General features: G+C 40.3%; 1 protein-coding gene across 4 annotated transcripts in view; it reads right to left on the bottom strand.

The window, feature by feature from the left end:
- RAVER2 (ribonucleoprotein, PTB binding 2) overlaps nt 1-15,846 on the bottom strand; it is a 74,410-nt gene extending 58,564 nt beyond the window's left edge. For 2 of the 4 annotated variants that reach the window (XM_088791184.1, XM_088791183.1), the window contains exon 1: nt 15,410-15,843. In XM_088791184.1, the coding sequence (XP_088647310.1) occupies nt 15,410-15,649 (240 nt within the window). In that variant the 5' untranslated portion in view covers nt 15,650-15,843. Of the gene's footprint in view, nt 1-15,409 lie in introns of all 4 variants that reach the window. The other 2 variants (XM_088791185.1, XM_019731648.3) reach the window with 2 other exon arrangements.
- Between the last annotated feature and the right edge of the window lie 200 nt (nt 15,847-16,046).

The raw sequence follows: 16,046 nt of genomic DNA, 5'->3' as shown, positions 1-16,046 counted from the left end.
CTGGTTCTTATCAGTTTTTAGTCGGTTTGGAGTTTAGCCATAGTATGCTGGCTACAATTTCCAGCACAATCTTGAATAGAGGTTATTCTGGCATTGCCTAATCACAGGGGAAAGTTGTCAAAATTTCACCACTGAATATGATTGCTTTTGGTTTTTTCGAGGTATTAAGTTTAAGTTTGAGGACGTTCTCTTCCTTTCCTGTTTACTGTAAGTTTTTATTATGAATGGGTGGTAAATTTTTATCAAACGCTCTGTCTGCATTTATTGAGATGACGTAAGTCCCATCTTCATGCCAGCAATCTTCAAATTCTTCCTTCCACAACAAGCTTCTCGCCTAGGCTCCCAACCTATATGTGCTATTGCTTGCTTGGCACAGCCTTTGGATGTTCCACATCAAATAACACTATTTTTTTGGCCCAACGCAGGACCTTAACCTATAACACTTTTTGAGATATTAGCTGAGTCAATGTGGTATCAATTTTAACTTGGCTAAATTTTTAACAGCTTTTGATGCTGCTCTTTTGCTGGAAAGTTCATTTGAATACTGACTTTTTGCCAGAGGAACAGTCTGACTTTGCCTAAAAAATGATTAAACTTTCGGTTTTATTAGCAGTATAATAATAATAATTTTACTGGGTGCTTATTTTATCCCAGACACTATATAGGCATTATCTCTTTTAATCCTAACTACCTGATGAGCTGGATTTCAAAGGTGAATTTTAATATCCAGATTTTAAAGTTTAGGACATTGAGGCTGAGAAAAGTTAAGTGGCTTGCACAGACAGTATTTGATGGATCTGCGATTCAAACCCAGGGCAACAGACTATAGAGCAAATACAATGAACTACTGTGCTATACATCTTCAATATCACCAATAAAATCTATGGCGTGCTCATTCCAATCACATCCCTAAAGCTTATTGAAATCACTGACCTCCAAACCTTAGAATGGGGATCACAGTAAGAACACAGTTTGGGAGATAAAAACAACATAATTTCTCTTTTGACAGCTAGACATCTAACTGCATCATTCACTTGTTTAAATATGTCAATGAATCCTCCGTTTCCTTAAAATGAAATCCAAACTCCCTGATATGGCTTTGAAACTTACAATCGTCCAGTCCTGCTCAGTGTACTAGCCTTGTACTGAACCACTATCCCTCTCAAATTCTACGCTTCAGCCACAGTGAATTAGTTTTTGGACATCCTTTTTCTTGTCTTTAGGATTTGGTATGTCTCATTACTACTGCCACGAATATCCTATACCTTTCTTTGCCCCACCCTTCTCCTAGCTATCTTCTCTCTCCCCTGGTCTCAGCTTAGATGAGTTTCTTTAAGGAGCCTTTCTGAATCTCTGCAGCATGGATACCTTTCCCTTGTGCTTGAACAGCATTTTTTACTTCCCCATCACAACACTTACAGCACCTATCATCTGTTCTAACTGCTTATATACTTGTATGTTCATTAGATTGTAGGCTTAGCTACAGCAAATAGCACACATCTGCCTTGTTCATAAACAGCTCTCCAATATGTAGCACAACATCTAGCGAAAAGCAGACCTCCAATACTTGTTAAAGGCATTGGGATGTGTTTTCACAGATTGCCTTTATGAACTGTAATGCAGGATTTTTTTCTGAGATGAATTTTACAGTCTTAACATAAACCAGTATGTTTAAGGTGATCAAAAAGAAAACTATTGAAAACACACTTTCTTTACACTAACCTAAAACACAGCTCACTTCTTTAAAATATTTACATACCTCAAATTAGTTGACATTATATATTTAGCAGTAAGAGGTCTCCTTGAGTAGTTTTAGCTTACAGATGTCCCCAGGAAGAGCACTTCAAGCCCCAGGAGGTAACTTACATAATCGTCCCTTCCGATGAATAACCATATGTAAATCATGATCTCTTCTTCTCCGACATGCAAAATGTTTTTTTCCTTCAAATATCACCCGGCTATACTACAGTTTTAGTTTTCTACTGCTGTGCAACAATTAAACTGTTTAAAACAACACCCATTTATTATCTCTCAGATCTGTAGGCCAAAAGTGCAGGTAGGCTCAAAGGGGTTCTCTGCTTAGGGTCTCTCAAGGCTAAAATCAAGGTTTTGGGCAGGCTGCACCCTTTCTAGAGGCTCTCAGGAAAAAAGCACTTCCATTCAGTGAGGTATTTAGAATTCAGTCTTTTATAGTTGTAGGACTGAAGTCCCTGTTTTCTTGCTGGCTGTCAGCTGGGGGCCCCTCTCAGCTCCTAGATGTTTTGTATGTCGCCACTCCATCTTCAAACCCAGCATCACTGCATCAAATCTTTCTTGTGCTTCAAATCGTCTGACTTCTTTTGCTACCAGCCCAACAAAACTCTCTGCTTTTAAAGGGCTAGGAGGATTAGATTCGGCCCACCTGTATAATCTCCCTTTGGTACCTCCAAAGTCAACTGATTAGTCACCTAAATGACATCTGCAAAACCCCCTTTTTGTCATGTACCGTAACAATGACACATGTCAGACCTTGTCACATTTACAGTTCCCTGGATTAGAAATCTTGGGAGACATTTTAAAAATTCTGTCTCCCACAAACTACCACTAAGAATAGATATCGTTTACTGTACCCGTATACATACTTTACACAAAAAATATTATTTAGTATTTCAGGTTTCAGAACTCAAAGTGAGGAGAACATCTGCACAGAATGAAAACGCAGAACAGACTGTCAGGACTCAGGCGAGGTGAGAAGGCCTTCTGGCCAGTGGAGCAGCCAAGTACAGGAGGATGGAGCTTATGTTGCATGAGGTGGGCATCTGCATGGGGGAGGGGGTGGGCATCTGCACTGGTGATGGGAGACTTATTACATTTATATAATCAATATACATTTATTTAAAATATATACATTACATTTATACGAGGTCTAACAATTGAGTTCGCGAACTTGCCACCATGCGCTTACACTGGCAGCACAGCACAAACAGCTAGGGAAGCTTTCATAACCTTGGTATATCAGTGTCTCACAGCTGTGTTTGTGTCGACGTGTGGCGGTGTCTTGCTGAGTGGAGTTCATTAGTGTCGTTGCGTGTTCTTGGGTGCTGCCACGAGAATGGCTGAGCGTGAATTAGACAAACGAACAAACATTCAAACTTGGCAAGAGTGGAAGTGAAATCAGGCCATGTTAGTCCAAGTTTATGGGGATAATGCCATGAAGAAAACGGCAGTGTACAAATGGATTAAATGTTTTTCTGAGGGAGAGGATGCATCACTGATGAAGACAGGTCAGGGCAGCCAGTAACGAGTAAAACCGATGAAAACATTGCAAAAATTCATCGAATTGTGCATCAAAATCATCAGCTGACTGTGAGAAGCAGAACAATCCAAGTAACTGTTTCTCAGTAACTGTTTCTCAAAAGAGAAACAGTTAGGAAAATCTTAACTGAAAATCTTACCATGGGAAAGGTGTGTGCAAAAATGGTCCCAAAGGAGCTCACTGATGAACAAAAGCAAAGGAAAGTCGAAGTTTGCCAAGGTCTTTTGGAGAAGCAAGATGATGTTGTGGGCCATGCTATCTATCTATCACTGGTCATGAAACATGGGTGTACCAATAGGACCTGAAACAAAGCATCAAAGTGCACAATGGAAGTCAGCCAATTCTCCACGACCAAAAAAGTTCTGTCAGTCCAAATCCAGAGTCAAAACTATGTTCCTAACCTTTTTTGATATCAGATGAATTATTCATTATAAATTTGTACCAACTGGACAAACAGTTAACCAAGTTTACTATTTGGAAGTGCTGAAAAGGCTGTGTGAAAAGTTAGATGAAAACGACCTGAACTTTTCAACAATAATTCATGGCTCTTGCATCACGACAATGTACCAGCTCACACGGCACTGTCTGTGAGGGAGTTTTTAGCCAGTAAACAAATAACTGTATCGGAACACCCTCCCTACTCACCTGATCTGGCCCCCAGTGACTTCTTTCTTTACCCAAAGATAAAGGAATACTGAAAAGAAGACATTTTGATGACATTCAGGGCACCAAGGGTAATACGATGACAGCTCTGATGGTCATTCCAGAAAGAGTTCCAAAATTGCCCTGAAGGGTCGACTAGGTGCTGGCATTGGTGGATAGCTTCCCAAGGGGAGTACTTCGAAGGTGACCAGTACTTTGAAGGTGACTGTAGTGATATTCAGCAATGAGGTAGGTAGCACCTTTTCTAGGATGAGTTCACGAACTTAAATGTCAGACCTCAGTATGTTGAAGCCCTGACTGCCAGTGTGGCTGTATTTGAAGATGGGGACTCTATGGAAGTAATTAAATGAGGTCATAAGGGTAGAGCCCTGATTAGATAGAATTATTGTGTTTATAAGACAAGACACCAGAAAACGCTCTCTCTGCTGTGTGCCTCACCAACTCCCCACCCCCATGTGCACAGGCCCCAAGGAAAGGCCATGTGAGGACATAGTGAGAAGGTGGCCGTCTACAAGCCAGAAAGAGCGACCTCACCAGAAACCAAATCAGCTAGAACCTTGATCTTAGAATTCTATCTTCCAGAATTGTGAGAAAATAAGTTTCTGTTGTTTAAGCCGCCCAATCTACGGTCTTTTGTTATGGCAGCCCCAGATGACTATTACAGTGCCTAGTTTCTTTTAGGGGAATATGCTGTTCAAATGCGAAGAGCTGGGAGTTAGACGTACTCACTGCCATTGAGATGTCACTGCTCTCAGGTCCTCTTAGCAGAGAAAGCTAGAGAATATACTCGTATATGGGAACTTTATGTATACTATCTTTGTTAACTTTTTCGATAAATCTAAAATTATGCCAAAATAAAAAGTTTATTTAAGATGTGGACACAGGAGCCAGCTTGAAGAAGCCCCCAGTGCCCAAATGTAAAACAATTTAGGCATCAAAATAAATATATACAGTAACAGAGTATAACCCATTGAATAACGTGGGAAACCATGAGCCTGTTTTTGATATAAATAATTGCATAAATTGAACCCTTGAAGGGGAATAGAATATTTACAGTCTTAGTTAAAGTATCTCCCCTCAAAATCCTTATTAATTACAAAGGGAAAAACTTTGCATGGAGAAGCCTGGCAGATAATTTAATAAAAGTTAATCAAAGTGACCAAAGTTAACTTTACTGACAATAAGACAAATCTAAAACATGCACCACCCTGTGATACTCCTGCCAAGGATACACAACTTGCATCTAATATGAGGAAACATCAGACAAAACCAACCTGAAGGACATTCTACAAAGGAAGTGGCCTGGAATCTTCAAAAGGGTCAAGGTCATAAAAGTCAAGGAAAAACTGAGGTGTTCGTTATTCCAGATTGAAGAAGACTAAAGAGCCATGACAACAAAGTGCAACACGTGATTCTGAACTGTATCCTTTCACTATAAAAGACATTAATGGGACAACTGGCAAAACTTAAACACAGTCTGAGGGTTAGATGGCAGTATTTTGACTTTGATGATAGTAATGTGGTTATGCGGAAGAATGTCCAAATTTGCAGAAAATACGCACTCCTCAGGGTGGCAGAGTATCAGTCAGCACTCACTCTCAAACCGCTCAGGAAAAAAAGTTCTTCGTACTGTACAGTCATGTGCTGTCTAACAACGTTTGAGTCAATGACGGACCATGTATCCAACAGTGGTCCCATACGATTATAATGGAGCTGCAGAATTCCTGTCTCTACTGACGTAGCCATCTAACGTCACAGAGCAACTCATTACTCATGTGTTTGTGGTGATGCTAGTGAAAACAAACCTACTGCGCTGCCAGTTGTATAAAAGAAGAGCACATTCCGTTATGCACAGTACATAACACATGATAATAAACGACCATGTTACTGGTTATTTACTATCCTTTTTATCATTATTTTAGAATGTACTCTTTCTACTTATAAAAGAAACCCGCCATAAAACCATATGTGGCAACAGCATCATACACCTCATGTTCATCATGTCTCTTGATTGCATCGTTTTCTCTTGCACTTGATTTAATCTCGTGTTTAGCACAGTCATGCGCTGTACAGGCTTGTAACCTAGGAGCAACAGGCTACACCACACAGCCTAGGTGTGCTGTAGGCTGTACCATCTAGGTTTGTGTAAGTGCACTCAGTGATGTTTGCAGTGACAAAATCACCTAATGATGCATTTCTCTGAACATACCCCATCCTTCAGGGGCACATGACTGTACTTACAACTCTTCTGTAAGTCTGAGATTATTTCAAAACTGAAACCATCCCAGATTCACATGTTCTTGTTTATTGCCATTACTTCATCTCTAGATCAGGTGGCAAAAAAAACCCATAAGGTAGAAAGTCAGAGAAATGGAGACTAATGTGGAACCAAAAGCAAACAGTGACTTGCAGATGATAAAAGATCCAAAGTTCAGGAAATAAAGGTAGGCTGTGAACTAGGAGCAGATAATCACTGCAGTGGGTGAGGACACAGAAAAACTGAGTAGCTGGGGCCAGGAGGGTGGGGCAGAGTGGGGCTGGGTGGGAGGGAGAAGCAGGAAGAGAGGCAAAAACTATGCATACAGATACAGGCTTACACAAATTCAATGAATTCCAATGCCTTGCTAGCATTCAGGTGGTAACAAACGTTTATTAGAAAAGTTTTAAACACACACACACATACACACACACACACACACACACACACACGAAAAAGTACCAGTTTACTGTCTTTATAAGAAAAGACACCAGAAAACTCTCTCTGCTGTGTGCCTCACCAACCCCCCACCACCATGTGCACAGGCGCTAAGGAAAGGTCATATGAGGACATAGTGAGAAGGTGGCCGTCTGCAAGCCAGGAAGAGAGACCTCACCAGAAATATTTACAACAACAGAGTATAACCCACTGAACAACATAGGAAACCATGAGCCTATTTCTGATATAAATAATTGCATAAAGTGAACCCTTGAAGGGGAATAGAATATTTACAGTCTTAATTAAAGTATCTCCCCTCAAAATCCTTATTAATTACAAAGGGAAAAACTTTGCATGGAGAAGCCTGGCAGATACTTTAATAAAAGTTAATCAAAGTGACCCAAGTTAACTTTACCAACAATGAGACAAATCTAAAACATGTTGTTCAGTGGGTTATACTCTGTTACTGTAAATATTTATTTTGATGCCTAAATTGTTTTACATTTGGGCACTGGGGGCTTCTTTAAGCTGGCTCCTGTGTCCACTTCTTAAATAATGATGCATTTCTCTGAACATACTCAGACTTACAGAAGAGTTGTAAGTAGTCATGTGCATGCAAATTTTTGTGTGCCTATGAATATTAGCACTTTTCTGGAGAGAGAGGGTTTACAGCTTTCCACTTACCCATAAGCCATAAACAGTTGACTGACTGAATAATTGTAAGTGAATGGAGTACCTTCACTGCCAAAAAAGAACAGTCTTACAATGCAAAGTTTGTTCATTTTACAAACCAATCCCAAAAGCTTGCCCTGTGTCGGACATATTAATGTAAGTATAGCATGTCAGAACAAAGTAGGTGGGTATCTCCTTCTGTTTTAAATTTCCTTTGGAACAGCATGTCAGGTTCTAGGTTTAACACCGGTGATACAAAGGTAAATATCATATGATCCCTGTCCTTTGAAACACAATCCAGTGTGTGTGGCGGGGAATGACAATTATAATACATTGTGGGATAAGAATACGAGCTCTGGAATCAAACAGATACTAGTTCTTCTCCACTAGACCACTAATTAGCTGAATGACCTTGGGCAAATTGCTTGATATTAGTTTTGCCCCTGTTTCCCTATCAATAAAACGGGATTAAAAAAATTCTGACCTTATAACCTTGAAATCAGGATTAAATATAATGTCAACAAAATACGACATACAGAGCCTGGCAAGAGTAGGTACCTAATAAACAAAGGTTGTTGTTTTTATTATAGTTATCCAGAGGAAGGCAATTTGTTCTAGCAGAGGGAGATCTGAACTAGATAACCATGCTCAATTTGGGGTGCCACATTTAAAGGGAGTCAATGACAAAGTGGTAATGGTGTGTGTTCAGAGAAAAAAAAATAAGACGGTGAGGAAACTTGGGCTGTGTCCTAAAAACCAGTGCCTTGAAGGAACTGAAGTTGTAAGTTAGAAAAGAAACAACCATAAAATGTCTATTATCACTAGAGGGGAGAAACTGAATCACAATGTCAACATGTCTGGGAAGTCAATTGTATATATTCAATACAAATAAGACATTTACAACAATGAAAGATGGAGGAGGATACCTGTCTGAAGATGGCGGAGGATACCTTACAAAGCAGTCACTTCTTAGAAACTGAAGGTGTTAAACTGTGCTAGAATTCATGTGGTGAGGACTCTGTAAATTGGATTCATGTATTTAGCAAAAGGGTTAAATGAAATGTGTAGTCTACCATCCTTTCCAATATTGACATCTGTTTAATTAAAATTCTGTATTAGTTAGGATACTGTTGGTTGGTAGTAGCATAAAACCCAACTTGAAATTAATGAAACAATAAAGGGAGTTGAGTGGCTTGCAGAACTAGGAAATGCAGAGGCAGGTCAAGTTTCAGATATAGTTTGATCACGGCTCCATCTAAGCTCCCCTACTTTTCCCACCCCCCAGGTGAGTCCTCTTCTGGATGTCTACTCTGTCCTCAGATGGTCAGCTGCAATCAGGGCGATATGTCTCTGCATTCGTATCCAGTGGGAAGAAAGAATCACTTACTCTAACAGCCAAATGAAAGTCCTAGGCTGCTCTGTTATACCAGATTGAAACAAGCAGTATGGCCAGGGGACTACCACGTGCTGACTGGCTTAGGTTCAGGCTATTGCCCATCTCTTAACCTGGCAAAGGGAAAAATTCTGTTTGTTGGTTTGTCACTCCTTCCGATGGGGAGAAAGATCAAAGCCGCCCAAACCATCTAGTGCTAAATAACGACAGAGGGGTAGGTCCTCACAGGAAAATCTGGGTGCTAGTAGGAAAAACAAGAGGAAGACTGGAGACTTGGTCGGTCTCAGCAAGAAAAAGACGGCACCCTCAAAAACTAAGTAATTGGAGACAATTTTTTAAAGAGCCTATCTATAAAAATTTAAAGAAATCCTATGGCTGGCAACAATCCCCCATAACCCTTAGGCCTAAGGAGGCAAGGGGAATGATTACAACAACCCAGAGAGCTTAGGTGCATGGAGAGCAGGACTAGAAAGAAACTGACCTTTGAAAGAGGAAATAGCCAAGCCACAGAAACCTGGTTGAGAGGGAGCTGGGTGAACGAAGGCTCCACTCTCTCTCTCCTCCGCCCTTCGATCACCCACTTAGTGGCTCTGGCCAAATGCAACCAGAAACCAGAGGACGAGAAAGCCTTGCTAATGCAATTCCCAGCACAGGTTAGCCTCCCAGGACACAGAGCAGGTGAGAAGGGTAGATAGAGACAGAGCTGGAGAACAAATGCAAGATATCCAGCACAGCAAGCAAGGACGAGCCTCTGCTGAGGAGCAGGAGCCAAAATACAGATTTCTACGTGGTCTGATCTTCCCTCTTAGTGCACTCGGTCCCCTCAGTGCACGGCAATTGCCGCTTTAGGCAAACAAAATACAAACAGAGCCAGGGCCCCTCATAAGCAATCTTAGAATCCTTAATTTAGATAATTTTGTTTCCTTTATTTACACGCCTTCATTTGTCTTCTTCAGTGGGCTAAGTACCGCTAAGTATAAGGCTTTTTACTCACAAATAAAAAATAATAATAATAAGCCCTGGAAGCCCCTAAGGGCCACCAGTTACAAGGTAGAGGAGATAAGAAGAATTAAGAGGCAAAATTCAGGGGGTTAGTGAGACAGACCCCTTTTGCAGAACAGCCTTCCATCAGTTGATCTCATTTAATGCTTCCCTGATCTTCTGAATCTTTTTTATTTAAAGAGCAATTCCCCTAAATACAGCTCCTTCTGGAGCCTCTGACATAAGACACAGGTGCACCCATCAATGATTTGAAACTGGGAAAGTCTCTCCTGCACAAAGCTGATTAGATGCCATTGTACACTTCAGCAGCAACATAGCCTAAATAGATGTTAAAATGCTAGCTGGCAAAACTAAATGCCACCTACCATATTCTTCCTATTGGAAAACGTGTTGCAGGTCCAAAAAAATAATTTGTAAGCATAACCCATCATTAATTAGGAAATGGTCTATAAATTACCTGAGGCTACTTTGGACAGCTTGTTAACATCCAGCCATTGTAATGCCAGCCACAAAGTACTCCTCTTCTAGAATATGTATTCAGAGCAGAGAACAAGCATGGCTGAAACACTTGAAGAATTTTTGCCAAGATTAAGAACTTGCGGAGCAAGTGGTGTTGCAGAAATTACAACGTAAATAGGATAAAAAAAACACATGAAAAATAGAACCCATAATTCAACTCTGATTAACTACATTAGAAAAGAAAATGTATAGATAAGTTTTAAGTAGTATAAACTATACGAAGAGAAGTAAATTTTGGAAGTAAGCAAAATGGCATTCTCGGTGAAAAAGAAGAACAATTTAAAAATGTGAAAACATCCCAAGATTGTCAAGAAAAGTGGTAAATAATAGACTTACTTTAAGAAGAGGCAATAATTACTGAGTCTATTGTTAGAGAAAATAAATAATGTATATCTTTAAATCCCACAGTTAAAGACCACAAAGCAGGTGAGAAAATTCTATTGGTTTTTGACTAATGTAAAAGCAAAATGGGAATAAGTAGCTTTTTAAAAGAAAACCAACCAGTTTCGTACATTTGGTGGTTTGTTATTCTAAAAAGTGCTTGGTTGATAATACTATACTTTCAAATGGGCCTCTGTGAATTAACTATCCAGCTTCTCAATTAACTACTATACCAGAGTACTTTGAAGTGCAAGTTAATAATACACAAAGTGAGACAAAAGAATGTTTCTTCTATTACTGATCTTGGCTGTTAGCTCCATGCACTTCACATTTTTTTCTAATTACACAATAAAATCTCTATCAGATTTTAAAATAAACACAACGAAAACAAAACACATGTACACCCATACATGTAAGAAAAAAACTGAGTGAACTCAAGAGATCTAGAAATAAATGCCACTGTTGTCTCTATTTTGAAACCCCAACGGCAATGCTATTGAAACAGAACAAGATTAACCATAAAAAGTAAACAATTTATGGAAATGCAATCAAAAACACATATTAGGGCATTACCTTAACTAACCTAAATTCTAAATTCAGAGTTACAAAAGACTATTCACACACATGTACCATGGCTATTCTGAATAAGAACCAGTGTTCACAACATTGTTATTATTCACTATAAATAATTATAGTAATTATAATTATTATTCACAATAAACTAATCACTATAATTACATTCCAAAACACTAACATTCAAAGATATAACTATAAATATCCAAATCACAGTGGTAGGAAGGACTTGGGGATCTACGTATCTTGATAAAAAACTACTGTAGAATCCAACACAGGGACTAATAAGAAATGAGACTAAAAATGTAGGTAGGGGCCAAGTGACAAAATGCCCAGTCTTAGATTCCTATCCTTTCACGTCTTGCTGTTCAAATTGAGGTTTGAGTACTTCCTGGTAATATAGGAGTATAAAAAAAAAATAAATCATAGGATAAATATGGTGTATCTTTCATAAGCATCAAGTTTACGAAAAAAAATTTGGACGGGAGTTAAACAAGTTTAAGTCACTGTTTTTATATTAAATCCAATTTTACTAAAACATAAATTAATATGAACTTTTCAGAACATGAAGTTTCAAAGCAACGTCACTCTTGCAGAAAGCCAATTCAGGTTCCCTATTCCTTACAATTTGAAGAAAAGAGACACACGGATGAACAATTTGAGGAAAAGTTTGAGAAACAGTGCTGGAAATGTGGAGTGAAAAGTTCTTTTTGTTTGTTTTTAAAGTAAGAGAGCGACATCAGATTTGTGCTTTGGGAAGCTCTCAAGAGAAGCAGTAAGCAGGATGGGCTAAAACATAAGAGACAGGATAATAACGAGGGCAGGTGACAAACAGAAAATTCGTAGTAGTCTCTTTAAGAGATGAAAAGGATATGAACTAGAGTTGAGGCTATGAAAACACAGAGGGTTAGGAGGATTCAAGAACACAGAGGAGGTTGACCAGACAGCACCTAACTGACAGCACAGTACTTACTCAATGAGACACCTTTTGAGAACTCATTAGCATAAAGGTGTTCATTCTGGGGGGACTAGTATTTCTACAAGGTATTTAATATATGTATCTTTAAAAACAATACTTTTAGTGTGCCTTCTAATCCAAAGAAGTTGTGAGATGCTATTGTAAATCTGTTATATCAAAAATTAAACAAAATTTGAGTAAGATTTACGAAAACTCTGTTTAACAAAGAAAATACCCATGTTTTCAAAATGTTAAAAAAAATTATTGGGCTCCTACTAATCAGTTACCAACATAGCTTTTCTAGAGACCTAACTATATAGAGTTTGAGAACCAGAATTAGGAATGGCTTTGATCCTTAATGTGAAATTCTAAAATAAATGAATGAATAAACAGACTCTTCTAGAAAAGAACAAGAATTTGAGTATTTAAAATAGCTGATTACTTAATAACGGAACAAAAAGTAGTAATTTTTTTTAAACATATTAGTCATTTCATAACAAGTAAAAATGTAGTTTAGCCAGGTGATAATGGATAAAAGGCACAAAATAAAATTAAAGTTAAACCTTCATTAGTAAATTGACAGTAAAATGCAGCACTAAAAAAAAAGACATTAGAATTGTTAAAAGATAAAATACCAAAATCCTTACAGAATATATTCATGAAAATATTACAATTTAAGAAAAAGTCGATGGAGTGTTAACTTTATTGAACCAATAAAAATAGCAATTCTGAATCTAAATAATCTGAAGAAAAGACTGTATTTTCATTGTTACAAACTAGCACACTTTGGTCTATTCTACTCATTTACGTAATACAGACCACTGATAGATTGTAATCAGAAAACTAGGAAAAGTACAAGTATGGAAGATGATGGGAAAAATAAACACTTCTCAAAAAATGTTATATGCAATCAAATATTGATCTGTTTAGATTTTAAAACTACATATCGGAAATATTAAAAGTATTTTATTATGGAAATTATAGAAAAAAATGTTAGGATAAGTCTGAAAACTAGTCTTTAGGTCCTAACAATTTTTTTTTTTTTTTGCTTTTAGATGAGACTCCAGCTCTCAAAAAGTATGGCATAAGAATTTAACTTAACATAAAAATTTAAGGTACTTTATTGTAAAAGACTCATCTAGACATACAGATCATATACAAAGTTTATTCCATAGTTTATGCTTGCTACCTTAGAGAGAATCCTAAGATTTAGGCTAAACATAAATTCCTAAGAGAAAAAAATATCTCAAAAATACAAATCAGTGTAATTCTCATAAAACCTCTCTCCATCATGAATACCAGGTAATTAAAACTTTTATTAGACCTTTTGATATATTTTTTCCATGTCTCTTGAGAAGGGAAATAAGCAAGATACTGCAGCAAAGAACGACTAGACAGAAAATTTTGGGTTTAAATATTTTCAGAATTAATGCAAAGAAGTGAGATAAAAAATAGTTGACATTCTACAAAGAATCAAGACACTTCTCCATGTCTCTTCTCCTAAATTATCTACACACAGAGCTGCTATTTCTTCAATTTGCTTTAAAAAAAAGTCATGTGCCCTTTCTAAGCCTCCCTCTTTCTGAGCTTTCTTGCTCTACTTGTGTGGGCAGGGGGAAGTTGCTTCTATGAAATCAGTCCATTGCAGGTGTTCTTAAACATAACATCACAAAACATTACCTGCCTGATGGGAAGTGCACAATGATAGAACTGAAAGAAGGGTTAGATACATGTACAATACTGACAGAGCCGTTTTTATATTGCTTTTTGAAACAAAATTATCCCTCATGCATATGGGTTATGAAGTTTTATGTCCACATTTATTGTAAGTGGCTATGGATGGTCTAATTACATAGTAATGAGGCATTCGTCTCATTTTCTGGATCTTATATTAAAACTGGCCTGCAATTACCAATAGCCAGCCCACTTGCAATTCCATGCATCCTGGTACAGGAGAAACTACATATATTGGTCCAAATCTGCAACTACCAGGACAGCCTACCCTCCCCAGCCACACAAAATATATAAATTCGAGTTCTATGTGAAATACACGTGAATATCTAGACAATTAAGAAACCGTGAAGAATCAAAGAAATGATCTCATTTTTTTTGGTAAAACACAAATGCATATATATATACACACACACAGAAAAGGAGAGAAGGATAATATCCCATTTTTACAATGGTTATCTTTAAGTATCAGAAATATGGGTGATACCTACTTTTACCCCTTTGTATTTCTCTGTATTTTCTTGCTTTCCTACAAATGAGCATGTAACACTGGCAATAAGGGGAGAAAAACAGTTAAATACACAGGGTGCCAAAAAAAAAAAGTATACACATTTTAAGAAAGGAAAACTATTAAAATTGTAACACTCAACATATACCGATAACAAAAGATGAATACAAGTCACGCTTGACTTCTGCAATTACAAGAGGTGCTCAAAGTGGTTACCATCCAGGCACTTCTGATTATGGCGAACTACTGCTTGAGCAACCCTTGACCAAAGCGTCCACTTGTATACATTTTTTTGGCACCCCGATATATGTAGAGTTCGTAATCTTAAAACATCAATTAATCTAAATCAAAGACACAAAGCAGCCTATCTTTAAGCTTCCTCGGACTCACTGAGTAATAAATCCTCCAGTAATTGACATGGCAGAAGACGGCTGCCAGGCTCCTCAAAGCGCTGTGATAACCTCTCTATTCTTGGGCCTTAACAAACTGAGGAGACAAGAGTTGTTTCATACAAACTTGGTCAAGTGCTTCTGCCACAGGAAAACTCACTCCCAGCTCTCCCGTGACCCCGCCCCCCATGGCACACCCAAGTCCCGGGAACCCCAGGCGGGACCCTCCGCCCCTCTCAAGGCGCTGCCGAAGATCTGGCCCCCGAAATCTGTACTCCACAGGTCACTTACACTCTCCTTCACCTACTTCTTCCCCTACAACTCCCCGATCTCTTCCCCAACATATACGCCCAAGGGTCCATCGGGGAAGGAGAGAGGGCCGGACTTGGAGGCAGCCACCCCTGATACCCGTGACCTTGGACAAGCCGCCTCGCCTCTCGGAGCCTCAGTTTCCCAATCTGCCACACTCGCAGCGTGACCTCAGGCTCAGAAACCGGGGTGGGGGAAGGCTTTGCAAAAGCGACGGACAGTTCTCATAACTCTGCACCGACCTCTTTCCCCCACCACCACCACCGCTCCAAGGCGTCGGGCACCCGCCGGGACCGTAGCTTCCCAGCCCCGTCCCCGTACCTGGCAGCTGCTATCCTGGGGCAGGTTTTTCACCAGGATTTTCCTGCGGTTACTCAACTCCCGGCGCATCCGCTGCAGCCGCGCGGCGACCTCGTCGGGGTGCAGCGCGGCGGGAACGGGGCCGCGGGTGTCCTCGCACGTCTCGGCGGAGGGGCCCGGCCCGCGCAGCTCCGACCCCGCCGCGCCGCCCAGGCCCGCGCCCCCCTCGCCGATGCCGCCTCCCGCCGCCACCGCCGCCATCTTCCCGGAGCCCCGCGGCTACGGGCTCCTCGGAAGGCTCGAGGGGAAGAGGAGAGGGAAAGCGGGTGGAGGCCCGGGTGGGGCGAGGCGGGCAGAGGCCGCAGGATGGGCCCAGCCGCCCGCAGGGGAAGAAGGAGGGAGGCGGCGCCGCGGCGAGCAGCCTGCGGGGGGGTCGGGGGGCGGGGGGAGAGGAAACCTGAGCGGCGAGGAGGAGCCGAGCACCACCTCGCGGGAACCTCCCCCTCGGGCCCCCAGCCCCCGCGCACTGGCGACTCCCGCCCCTCGCGCCCGCCCGCCCACGTACCCGGGGCGCCACCAGCCTGACACCTGTGCGGGCGGGCCAGCGAGCTCCCCCTCCCTGCCAGGCCTCAGTGAACGCCCAGGTTGGGGTTCTGGG

Source organism: Rhinolophus sinicus, chromosome 14 (genome assembly GCF_057876585.1).
Source record: "Rhinolophus sinicus isolate RSI-liver-muscle chromosome 14, RSI-T2T, whole genome shotgun sequence".
In the NCBI taxonomy this organism is placed as follows: Eukaryota; Metazoa; Chordata; class Mammalia; order Chiroptera; family Rhinolophidae; genus Rhinolophus; species Rhinolophus sinicus.
The sequence above is the reverse complement of the archived record's forward strand: the minus strand, read 5'-3'. Positions and strand labels throughout refer to the sequence as shown.